We start from the raw sequence: 13,322 nt of genomic DNA, 5'->3' as shown, positions 1-13,322 counted from the left end.
TTGAGAGCTAAAGATGAGTTAAGGCACGCCAGACAGGATAAAATGTCCTAGGCTTTGTTCGGCCGAAACAAAAAAGTAATGACTTGAAGCTAAAGTAGCTGGCTGGCAACAGACTTGCTCCACTCCCTCTACCGTGAGATAGGGTTTGCTGATATTCTGTTGCTTTTCTTTGTCTCTGATTCTGATGATGATACTCTGCTTCATCTGTCGGGAGTGCTCAATGTTTGGGCACCAGAATGAAGGAAATTGTCCCTCAAACAGACCTAATTTTCACCCTAAAACTCAAAATCTCCAACGCTTGACTAATGGAGGTTTTAGCAAAAACTGTTTATTGTTCATCATTTTTCTATGACATTGTTGTTGGGTTTCTATTGTTGTTAAGAAATTGGAGGTGGAAAAGAAGTAAATTTTTGTAACATTTATTTTCAAACTCTCTTTATCTCTCAATTTCTATTTTAAGAGTATATTACCACTTTCATATTAACATTTGGTTATAATTATCATAAATTTAAAAGGGTGGCTGTAATTCTATTTTGGGTCTAAATTCTGGTTATTTTTCTAAATTTTCCGATTGGATTTCAACTTAAATTATCGGATTCAAAGTTGTTCAATCCGTCAATCATATTTTCCATCGCATCATTTTACCCATAATTATTTGTCCATTTTGTTAAAATTTCTATGTTTCTAAACCCCTGATATTTGTTATATAACCGGAATTTGGCACCATGATGAGAGTTTTTTTCTTTTCATATCACTACTTCACAATACTTAAATTATTTATTAGACGAATAACGTATTTTTTAAACACGTAACGAATATTTATTAAACAACAACACAACTGAGATAAAATCCTAATTGTAATTGGATAATAACCCCCTTTTCCCCACTTAAGCTGGTCACTTTAAAGAAGTACTACCCATCACGAACCAGGTGCTTTAAACTCAAAACTTGTCAGACTAGCTCCAACTTCCAAGTGCCAACCTCATAAAACCCATAAATATTAAAATTAAATTACAAAAGAACATCCGCAAATCATGATTTGCATCGTGGATCGTAGGGTCCAGCCGTCGCCGGAAATGCAGCAGTCCGTGGCAGCCGTGGAGCAAATCATGGGCTACGATTTCAGGAACAAGAAGCTTCTAGAAGAAGCCCTGACCCACTCCTCCTACTCCGAATCCCCGTCGTACCAGCGCCTCGAATTCATCGGCGACGCAGCTCTCAGCCTCGCCCTCAGCAACTACTTCTTCCTTGCTTATCCTGGGCTCGACCCCGGCACTCTCTCTCTGCTGCGCTCCGCCAATGTCAGCACCGAGAAGCTCGCACGTGTGGCTGTCCGGCACGGCCTTTACCGCCACCTCCGCCACAATGCGCCTGCTCTCCGCGATAAGGTTCGTTATAATTAATTAATTAATTAATTATTCTCTTTGTTCTCAATCGATTTCATTTTTTGTGACTCTCTGGATTATGTGTGAAAAGAAAGAAAGAAAGAAAGAACAAAAAGAGGAACATTTACTTGGGTTTTTGTTCTTGTTTGTGTTTTCTTGTTGTCTGGATTTTTGTGTTGGAAAAGCTCAACTCTTTCGTAGGTTTTAACTTTGTTTTCTTTTAAGATTTTTCCCATTGTTTTTCCGGGTTAATTTTCTTAAAGGATTGTTGTTGTCAATTAATGGTTTAATTTTAGGATTTGTGTGCAATTTGCTATGAATTTTAGGTTAAGGAGTTCAATGAATCTGTCGAGATAATTTCTTTTGTTTTATTAAGGATTTGGGTTGTTGATTCTTCTTTTTGGTCAGAGATTTGGGTTGTTAATTGAATGGTTTTAATTTGGGGCTTTCTGTGCAATTTGTTCTAAATTTTAGGTTAGGGAGTTTACTGAAGCTGTCACTAGAGAAGACGAGACGCCGCTTGTATATCGTGGTTCTGTGAGAGCTCCTAAGGTTCTTGCGGATATGGTGGAGTCTGTGGCAGCAGCTATGTATGTTGACTTGAACTTTGATCTGGAAAAATTGTGGATGGTGTGTATTTGATTAGCTTTTGTTAAGTTTCCAAGCGTTTAAAATTGGGTGTAACCTGTTAATTTTTGTTGTTGCTGATGTACATTTATAGAAATTTAGGCGCCTTTTGGAGCCTATTGTTACTCTTGAAGAAGTGAAAAGTCAACCGCAACCCGTTACAGTGTTGTTTGAGCTTTGCCAGAAGCACGGGAAACATGTTGATATCAAGCATTGGAGAGATGAGACCAAAAGTATTGCTAGTGTCTATGTTGATGGCGTGTTTGTTGCCTCGGGTTCTTCTGAGCAGAAGGAGATTGCCAAACTCAATGCTGCTAAGATAGCTCTTTTTAAGTTGTCGAAATCGTTGGGTGTAAGTGGCAGATCGATGGAGTTTATTGCCGGAAATGATGGTAAGTTTCAAATTGAAGAAGCAAAACAAAAGTTGCATGAGCTTTGTGACAAGAAGAAGTGGCCTAAACCAATTTACACGTATGAATCTCTTTACCCTTATTATGATCTCTAAACGTATTTGACGAAAAATGTTCTCTATTATTGGAATTAATTTGTCTATTCTGTAGTTATGCATATTTGTATTTGTTTTTCAATTGCAGCATTGAGAAAGATGAAGGTCCTTCACATGAGAGGAGATTTTTATCGTCGGTCAAAATTGCAACTGCGGATGGTGTGCTATGCATGGTGGGAGATGAAAGGTCGAGAATAAAAGATGCGGACAACGCTGCAGCTTCGTCTATGATCTGTGCTTTACAAGAATCTGGTTATATATGATGCAACTCTAATTCTTTTTATGTTCTGAGATATATGCGTGGTAGGCTCTTGTGCTTCCTGCTGCATTTGAAATATGAATGCATAGGTTAGAGGACAATTCCGTATGCAACTTAAGAGGTTGCAGTTATGCAAGAACAACCATGGATTATAGGAAAATGTTGTGTCTCATGCCTCTAGATTTAGGTTAGGATTTAAGCCTGTAACATTTGTTTGTGCTCGTCGTATTTTTCAGACTGTCTATGCCCCGCTTCAAGTGATTGTTTGATTGGATGGAGTTTATGGAGTTTACGGGTTGTTTAGGTTCCACAAAGCACTGAAATGAAACAAATGAAAGTTTGTCCTTGTTTTAATTGGATTGGAGCGAGATCTCAATTAGGCATAGCAGTACACTTTGAAAGTTGAAATCAGCAATTAGGTGGTTTCACTGCCAACACTGTTACAGGTGAGATATGGTTCTTCTTAGTCAGCGCAAGGATCTTACCTAGAGATTTGAGGATTGTAGTGTTCAGAATTATGCTACTGAGCTTTTTTGCCTCGGTTAGTGCATGATCGAGATCTCGGTCTTCATTAAGTTTTTGATCTTCCGAGTGGTTTAGTTAGAATCTCAGAACATCACAACATTACAAACTCTCTCAAATTCTGGACAGATCGATCAATACAGCCACTCATCAACCTCGGCACCGATACCATTTCCCTCCACTTTGCATGATAGTTCTTCACCATAATACCCACCTCACTCTCCTTAAATCCACACTTTGCATGAATTGTTGGAGTAATAATAGGAAATATAAAAATAATAAAAGAATTCCAACGTTAATAATCATAAAGAAGATCACAACATCAGTTATGTACAAGATTAATACAAACAACTAGAACTTTGGCAAACCTTATATATCCATACTCTCAAGAAACAGCTCAAATTTGAGGATAAATTTTATCGCCGACAAGCAATGGCTATGAATGCATATAGAACTCGAAGCCTTGTTTCATGAAGAGATGCAACTCTATATCTGAATAACAAAAAAATATAGAATTTTAACATTGTAATGAATTTCATAAGTTTTATAAAAAAATGAATTTATAAACTGATGTATAACATTATTCTAAAAATGAAGTATAAGTTTTACGTAATTTGAAATTAACGTAATAAAATGTAATTTCCCATTTGGTTAGATGTGGTCATTGTGATTTGGTTTATGTGGTCCTGCCACACCACTGATTCACTGAAACTGGACGCAAATGGTAATAGATTACCATGATTCAATATTCATCAACCAATCCCCACATTACAACCTCGGCCGCACTGTTAGCACTTTTTCTCTTTTTCTTTCTCTTTAGCATTTCTTTGGTCTTACTTTTAAGTCTTCCTTTTACTGTTAGGGTTGCTTAACTTAATTGCTTCAACACTATCAACCGCGATCTTCCAATTCAGCAACATGAAACTCTTCACTACCTCAGCGTCCCTCGATCGCGCGCTTCAGCCATCGCCGGAAATGAAAGATAAAGTGATGGCCATGGAGAAAATCGTAGGCCACAACTTCAAGAACAAGAGGCTTCTAGAGGAAGCTCTCACACACTCCTCCATCACTTACTTTCCCTCGTATAAGCGTCTCGCGGTGCTCGGCGACGCCGCCCTTGGCCTCGCTATGAGTAAGCACCTCTTTCTTGCGTACCCCAATATGGATCAAGACAACTTCTCTAAGCTCCGCTCCGCCAATGTTAGTAGGGTGAAGTTCGCATGCGCCGCTGTAAAACATGGTTTTTACGGCTACCTTCGCCACAGATCACGTGCTCTCGATAATGAGGTCATTGTTTGTGCTCTCTCTGATTTCTTTTAATTGTTACATATTATTTTTGAGAACTGTTGTTATTAGTACTTTAAAAATCTAATTTTATTTTCTTACATCTGTATTTTTCATTTTAATTATAGAAAGTTTAAAGTTCAAAATGAGATTTATGAAATGTCAATAATAAATTCTTTATTTTTATTTTTAATATCTTTTTAAAATTAAAAAGTCGAATTTGTAATTTGTAGAGGTTTTTAATTTTCAGATGAGCTATTATTGGCAATTTGGCATACTAAAAGAACAAATTATCATACACTGAAATATAAGAAAAAAAATGTAATAAAACCCGTGTCGAATGATTTTTTTTTTTTGGATGCTTTAAATGCCAATAACATCTCTTTTTATTTTATTTTTATTATAAAATGTTAAATATTATAATTGTTTTTTTACTGCACTACGGTAATCCATTCTTTTGGAAGTTGGGACTCACAAAAGCATTCCAAACCCATTTCTTTTGAGAAAAACACTGCTATATCATAACATGAAAAAAAAGAGAAAAAGGAGACAAAAGAAAGGGAACAATTATTTACATTCCAAAAATTTTATTTTATACTTTTTATATACTTATTTTCTTTCTAAACATAGAAAGTTTGGAGTGTAAAATGAGAATTTTAGAATGACAATAACAACTCACTTCAAAAAATGTGTACATATAATTAGAGTCACTAACATATTACCTGAGCTTTTGATTACCAACTAACTAATGTTAATTAATTTCTTATTTCCATGAAGAAGTTTGTAAATGAAACAGTTTCACACATAAGTTGGTATTTTAAAAGCAGGTGCCTCTTTACCCCCTTTTTATGTAAGTTTTTATTGTGTTTTATTGTTGAAATTTGTCTAAAAGATTTGTGGCAGCGTTAAGTAATGGTATTTTTGACTTTTGCTTTTATGAGCAATTTGGTTTAAATTTTAGGTTAGGGAGTTTGCCAGAGAGGTATCGATATGGAATGGAAAAAATGAGGCGACGCGTGTATATGATGGGGCTATACAACCCAGTCGTGTTCTTGCAGAAATTGTGGAGTCAGTGGCAGCTGCTATATACATTGACTTGAACTTTGATCTGGACAAACTATGGATGGTGCGTATTTCATTTTATATTACACTTATGGAAACCTTCATTGAGTTTTTAACAAGGGTTTGGAAGTTGGTTTGAACTCTAACTTGTGGGTTTTGTTAGTGTTTGTCTTGGTTTGTGTACTGTTTTGGTAAGTTTTGCAATAGAAATGAATGAGAAATGGATGAACACAAGAAGCTGGAATTGCAAAGAAAATGAAGAAAGAAAAGTGGAGTATGTTGCTCCTCTTGGATTCGATTTGATTCAGTTACAGATCACAAACACCGAAGAGGAAGGAATATAGTCCTTGCTTCCTTCACACTTGCAGCATGACTCGATCATGTGCAAAACGCATTGATCACTTAAACACGCACAACTAATATAACTACTGGCATACATCCGACAATCTATTACAAAACATGAACAACATGAGCTTAAACCCAAAAAATGAAAAACAATCTGTTGAATAAAATCTGCACCAATGCTTGTACTTCAACCCTCCTTTCTAAACTTGATACGTATTTGACTCCAAGTAATCCTCTAAGCATGTAGAATCTGTCCTTTTGCAAAGCTTTAGTAAAGACATATGCCAATTGCTCTTCAGACTTGCAATAAATCAGATTGATAACTTTGGAATATTGCAAAGTTTCCCTGATGTAGTAATACCTCCTGCCAATGTGCTTTCATCTTTGGTGAAACACAGGATTCCTTGTTCTTCACCAAAATCCTCCAACACAAACTTGAACCACACTGCCCGAACTGTTGCTTCTGCAGCTCTCACACTCAGCCTTTGCAGTTGATAAAGCTACACGGTGCTCCTTGACTGAAGCCCAAGAAAAAACCCCACTACCAAATGAAAAAGCATAGGCCAAAGTGCTCTTCATATCAGATTCATCACCTCTTCAATCACTATCACAATATCCAATCAACGGTGATGATTTCCCTTTTTCATATTCAATTCCATTATCCAACAGTACCTTGAATGTACCTTAGGACCTTTTTGGAAGTTCCAAGATGTTTCTTGGTAGGATTGTGCAGAAACCTTTATAACAAACTTGTAAACATTATATCAGGCTTTGCTGTACAAAGCTTCATCTACAAGATCACTTCCATCATCATTTTTCAATTTTTCATTCACAGCTAGTGGAGTACTAACTGGTTTACAATCCTTCAATCCAAATTTTCCAAAAAAGTCCATGCATGTTTTCTTTGGTTTATGAAAATCCCATGCTCAGATTGAACAATTTCCGACAATAAACCAAAATATGTCATCTCATCTCGCTTCGTCATGTTTGCTTTGAACTCATTTATCAACTCAAGACTGCTTCTAGTATAGATAATATCATCCACATAGATTGACACAATAATGGATTCAGATTCACCCCTTGTCTTGATATAGAGTGTAGTTTCACTTGGACTCCTTGTGAAACTACACTTATGCAGATTTGATTCAATTTCTTCGTACCAGGCCCTTGGTGCCTGTTTCAAACCATAAAGTGCTTTCTTGAATCTATAAACCTTGTCTTCAGCTCATGCTACTACAAATCCCTCTGGTTGATCAACATGGACTTCTTCTTGCAAAACACCATTGAGAAATGCAAACTTGACATCATGTTGGTAAAATTTCTAACTTCTCTGAGATGCTAAAGCAATCAACGTTCTTATAGTCCTCGCAGCTGATGCAATAGTTGAAGTTAATACCAAACTTTTAGATTAACTTTTGGCTACAAACCTTACCTTGTGCTTCCGTATAGTGCCATCTAGGTTCAATGTGGTCATGAAAACCCACTTGAATCCAACAATTGGCTTATCCTCAACCAAATCCCATGTGGTCATGAAAACCCACTTGAATCCAACAATTGGCTTATCCTCAACCAAATCCCATGTTTTGTTCTTCTCTATCATTTCAGTCTCTAAATTCATTGCTTTCTTCCAAGCACTATTAGATGCAACTTTCTTCTCATCTCTCATGTTCAATAATACTGACATTACATTTTCTTAGATATCACTGACTTTCTTCAATTTTACTGGAGTATCACGTGAATTACTTGATTCTCCAAAAGTCAATATGTGAATCAACAAATATACGTTGCTGAGAATTTCTCCCTTTTAGCTGAACTTATCTCTCAGTGTTAACCTAAGTCATTTCAATCTCCTTGTGCTTCTCATTCAAATTTAAGTTCACAGGAAATGACATTGAAACATCTTCTTCAGTTTTCCAGTCCAAGTTCCATTTTCATCAAATATCACACTTCTTGAAAGAAAATCTTCTTGACAATCAGATTGTAAATCCTGTAACCCTTATCAATTTTTTCATATCCAACAAAGATTCATTTTTCAAAAACTTCATCCAATTTCTGCCTCAATTACCCTAGAACGTGACAGTAGCAAATGCAGTCAAACACCTTGAGATGCTTAAATCTTGGCCTTCTACCACTGAATGCCTCAAATGGTGTTTTATCTTTCACTGCTTTTGTTGGACATTTGCTGAGAATATACACTGTAGTATTGACTGCTACTCCCCAAAAAGAGAAAGGTAATTTCTTATCATGCAACATGATCTTGGCCATATCAACAATGGTCATTTTCTTACTCTTGCAACACCATTTTGTTGTGGAGAATATGCCATTGCAAGTTACCTCTCAAGTCCCAAATCTTCACAAAAACTTTTAAACTCCATAGAAGTATATTCACCACCTCTATCACTCCTCAATTTCTTGATTTGATATCTACTTTGAAGCTCAGCCATTGCTTTGAATCTCTTGAAAATCTCTGTTAGGGGACTTTTAGGTCGAGGTAGACTTGGACTTTGAGAACGTCCTCTTATCTCCCTTGGTTCGGTTTCGTACCAAGTCCCAAAATATCTCTAAAGAATTAGCACGCCTTAGGAAATATTTCGGTTGGATCAATGACTCGAAGATAGCATGATTTAGGCATGACTTGATCAAGAGAAGCATGATGTGGAAACTAGAAGTTCATCAGTTTAACATGTTGAGAGAGAGAGAGAGAGTTGGCATGGTTGCATGGTGTTCTCTGTTGGATAATTTGGGTTTCCTAGGGTGGCAGCTAGGCTTACGATGGTTGGGATACTTATAAGAAGGACATGCAAAATACTAAGGTTGCAAGGTGGTGTTTTTTAGCTATTCTGGTTCTCTGCGTGAAAACTGGGAAATTGGGGATCCTCTCTCTAAGGTTCTCCACATATATTTGTAGCTGAATGATCCATTCCCAAGTTTTCTCTATTTTGGACTTGTTTCTCTCCCCCTTTTCTCCCCAGTTCTCTTGCTACCCCCTATTTTGGTGTAAGGAGGCTAGACTCTAGGACCTACAACGTGTCTTCTTCCCGAGGCGCAGCTTTCCCGGGTTAGCTTTCCACAAGTGCTACTTTTAGTAGCGTGCTCCATGGATTTCGCTCGTTGAACTTCTGCATAAGCTAGGAAGGAAAGTCAGCATGAAAAGCCTATTTTGAAGGGCTTTCACGTGAACTTAGGGCTTGAATCTAGTTTATTCCTAACCGAACTAGTTAGCTCGTTAGGGAAAGAGGTAAACTAGGTTGATTCTCTCTTAGTACCTGCCTATGTGGACTTCAAAGGTTATGGGCTAGGATCTTTAGGCCCCCAAGTAGCCCAAAGTCTTCTGTAACCTTGAGTCCACATAGGCCCCAATGAATTTTCGTAACCATCCACACCACAATTCACTTGACAAGCCCCAAGTTTGTGAATTGGGCTTATTTTGGCATGACAAATAGGCATGGTGTGATTTATGAATATTCGGTCTAATTACTGGAGCATGACACGTTTGTAAATATGTTTCTTCCTCGATCTCACTCCTTTGCATGTATTTGGGCCTATATATAGGCTTGCATGACAATTGGGCTTCGAGGCTTGGTTGGGCTTGCTTATGATATTTTTGGGCCTCAACAATCTCAAACACTTCTGACTTGTGCTTCAAGAAATACGACCAACACATTCTTGTGCAGTCATCAATGAATGTCAAGAAATATCTATTTCAACCAAGTATTGTCACCTGCATAGGACCACACACATTTGAGTTTATCAACTCTAGTGGATGACTTGCTCTTCAAGTACTTATCTGCTGAAAGCTTCTCTGTGTTGTTTCCCAGCTACATATCCTTCATAGACTCCATCTGATTCTCTCAACTTTGGCAAACCATATACCATTTCTTTGTCTGCCAAGTTGCCAACATTTGCAAACTTTGGAAATTTAGATGACCAAGCTTTTTGTGCCATTCCCAAGCATCTTCTTCAACAGTAGCTTTCAATGCAGCTGGATTCATATCCTCCATAATAAGAGGAAAACACATATTACCAGTCATTTGTACAGTAGCCACATGATGCTCAAGTTTTCTATCTTCAAAGATTGCAACCTTGTCATCTCCAAATACCAGAAAATAACCATGTTTTATCATTTTCCCCACACTCAACAGATTCTCATCCAATCCTGGAACTAGCATCGTTTCTTTGATGTTTCTAGTTCCATACTTGGTCTCAATAACTAATGTACCATTTGCAATGGCTTGTACATCCCATTTTGATTCTTATAGTTACATCTCTGTCAACATTGATAAGCAATGATTCATGTGAGATCATATAGTTACTGTAACCACTATCAATGTACCACACATGTTCATCCTTAACAATTGGTGCGGAATTGCAGGCAAAAAAGCATTGCAGTTTCTTCTCCAGCTTCCTTGGCATAGTGAACTTGTTGCACTATCTTTGCTTCCGCAATCCTTGGCATTGTGACCAAATTTCTCACACTTAGGGCATTTTGGCTTCTCTTTAAACCAACATTCACCATAATGTAAACTGTCACAAGTCCTGCAAATCTCCTTTGAATTCTCCCAACTTCCATTGTACTTTATAACTGCATTAGACTTCACAAACCCCATTTTCTCCTTATTCTTCCAATACTTCTTGCTCTTGGAACCACTAGCCTGTGAGCTATTCCTAGATTGAATATCGAGACAAGTGAAATCCCTCAGTCACATCTCTAGCATCAGCATGCCTCAACAATCTTTTTTCAAAACCCTTGAGAGTTGCTACAACCTTAGTGGGGTCAATCGCACTGATTTTCTTAGTTCCATCAATCATAGACACAATATTATCATATGTTGGGATAAGACTAATCAATAGCTTTTCTACAATCCTCTTATTCGACAATTCTTCACTATAGATTTTCATTTGATTAATCATGACGAATACCTTGAAGTTTCACTGCCATAACTTGTGAATCACCCTTGTATTTCTGCTTCAAGACGTCCTAAGCTTCCTTTGATGTTTCTAGATTTGCAATCCGAGGATAGATCTTGTTGGTTACAGCCCCCTGAATAAGTCCCAATCCCTTTGTATTTTGTAATGAGGTCTTGAATCACGATCTGCTTCTTCTTAGTGAGTTCTTCATCGGACTCATCTGGAAACTCTACACCTTAATCTACAAATTTTCACAGTACTGGGATGTGAAGATAGTCTTCGTCCTAATACACCAAAAGTCGTAGTTGACTCCAGTGATCGGAGCTCGAAGCTCAGCTCCACATTCAGCCATTTCGTTCTTCGATTCAACTAAGTTCTTCGTTGAAAACCCAGAAAACTCAAATCACAGTTTCACACCCCTTGATTCAAGTCAAACTAAGCTCTGAGGACATGTTAGTGTTTGTATTGGTTTGTGTATTGTTTTGGTAAGTTTTAAAATAGAACTCAATGAGAAATTGATGAATGCAAGAATCTGGAATCGCAAAGAAAATGAAGGAAGAAAAGTAGAGTACGTTGGTCCTCTTGGATTCGATTTGATTCAGTTACACATCACACACACACTGAAGAGGATGGAATATAGCCGTTGTTTCCTTCACACTTGCAGCATGACTCAATTACCTGCACAACAGGTTAATCACTTAAAAACACATGGCTGCTATAACAACTGGCATACATACAACGGTCTATAATGTTATAATCTTAGTCGTCTATTACAAAACGTGAACAAAAAGAACTTAAACCCAGACTATGAAAAACAATCTGTTTAAGAAATTCTGCACTAATGCTTATCCTTCAACAGTTTTTATGTTAATTATCTGTTGTGGTACATTTGTAGAAATTTAAGCATCTTTTGGAGCCTATAATTACTCTCGAAGGATTGTCAGATCACCCTGTGTCAGAGTTGTATAAGCTTTGCCAGAAGCATGGAAAGTTCGTTAAAATCAAGGAGGACATAAATGATACCAAAAATTTAAGTATTGCTAGTGTGTATGTTGATGGTATCTTAATTGCCTCGGCTTCTTATAAACATATGGCAATTGCAAGGCTTCATGCTGCAAGAAAAGCTCTACCTGAGTTGTCCAAAACATTCGGCATAAGCTCTGAGTTGGTTGAAGTTGCTGCTGAAAATGAAGCCAAACAGAATTTGAATGTGCTTTGTGACAAGAAGAGGATCCCTAGACCAACTTACAAGTACGAACATCTTCAATTACTTTTTTTTTTGTTTATAGAAATATGTTGTCATAATATTTTAAATAATCCACGCTTATTTACTTTTCTAATGTAGCAAAGAGAAAGAATCTGGTCCTGCACATGAGAAGAGATTTGTATCATCAGTTGAAATTTTAACTTTAGAGCTAAAAATGATGGGAGATGAAAGGTCGAGAATAAAAGATGCGGAGAATTCTGCGGCTGCCTTGATGATCCTTGGTTTACTACAATCTGATACTATGACCAACACCGAAGAAGCAGCTAATAGTAGGATTGGTTATTTTCCCTCAGTACTCTACAGACTTTGGGTTATGATTCGTTGGGTGACAAGGCTGCTTGTCTTTTGCTTCAAAGGAATAAGCCTGTTAGTTATTTTCTTTACTGTGGTCAAATTAGTTATTGGGTAGCCTTTCCCTTTATTTCCATATTTGGAGGTCACTCTTGATTCCTCTTGGAATGAATGTTAATCATGTTCTATATTCATGTAAACCACCAGATTTCGCAACCCATGACAAGGAGAAATTTTTATAGTGGCACAGTATCAAGACAAAACATATGAAGAAATTTGTATCCTCAGATAAAATTGCACCGCGGATGGTGTGCTATCATGACAGGAGATGAAATGTTGAGAATAAAAGATGTGGACAACTCTGCAGCTTCGTTGATGACCTGTGCTGTACAAGAATCTGGTTATATATGATACAACTCTGATTTTTTATTCTTCTTCCTGAGATATAGATGTGCTTTGTATGTATGGTAGGCTCTTGTACCTGCTGTTGCATTTGAAATTTGAATGCATAGGTTAGAGGAAAATTCCGTATGGCTGGAGTCCTGCGAGAATAACCATGGATTATCGGAAAATAAAGTGTTCCATGCCTATAGGATTTAGGTTAGGATTTGATCCTGTAACATGTGGTTTGTGCTCACCGTAGTTTTCGGACCGGGTGTGCCCTTTTTCAAGTGTTGGCATGATTGGATAGAGTTTACTGGCAGTTTAAGTTCGACAGAGCAATTTTGTATCAAAATTTATATGATCTAAAGCAAGTGACCTACAATCAAGCTACCAGAGCAGGAACTAAAGTTGAGAAGACATGGAGAGACAAAATTAAACAAGTGCAAGTTTGTCCTTGTCTCGGCTCTTAAAGCTACCAGAGCA

The 13,322-nt window shown here is 37.3% G+C and overlaps 2 protein-coding genes across 2 annotated transcripts; both read left to right on the top strand.

The window, feature by feature from the left end:
- The first annotated feature begins 909 nt into the window (after positions 1-909).
- Positions 910-3,054, top strand: LOC137743671 (ribonuclease 3-like protein 2). The gene is made up of 4 exons (XM_068483604.2): positions 910-1,388; positions 1,860-2,015; positions 2,107-2,483; positions 2,606-3,054. Exons 1-4 carry the CDS (start codon positions 1,035-1,037, stop codon positions 2,778-2,780), a joined length of 1,062 nt encoding a protein of 353 aa, XP_068339705.2. The 5' UTR covers positions 910-1,034; the 3' UTR covers positions 2,781-3,054.
- Positions 3,055-3,960: 906 nt separating this feature from the next.
- On the top strand, positions 3,961-12,884 carry LOC137742510 (ribonuclease 3-like protein 2). Its single transcript, XM_068482395.2, has 4 exons — positions 3,961-4,585; positions 5,544-5,708; positions 11,793-12,148; positions 12,243-12,884. The coding sequence occupies exons 1-4, from the start codon at positions 4,217-4,219 to the stop codon at positions 12,571-12,573; spliced, it is 1,221 nt and encodes a 406-aa protein (XP_068338496.2). The 5' UTR covers positions 3,961-4,216; the 3' UTR covers positions 12,574-12,884.
- Positions 12,885-13,322: the final 438 nt, after the last annotated feature.

This window comes from Pyrus communis, chromosome 11, assembly GCF_041283825.1.
Source record: "Pyrus communis isolate YQ-2024b chromosome 11, ASM4128382v1, whole genome shotgun sequence".
Taxonomy (NCBI): domain Eukaryota; kingdom Viridiplantae; phylum Streptophyta; class Magnoliopsida; order Rosales; family Rosaceae; genus Pyrus; species Pyrus communis.
The sequence above is the reverse complement of the archived record's forward strand: the minus strand, read 5'-3'. Positions and strand labels throughout refer to the sequence as shown.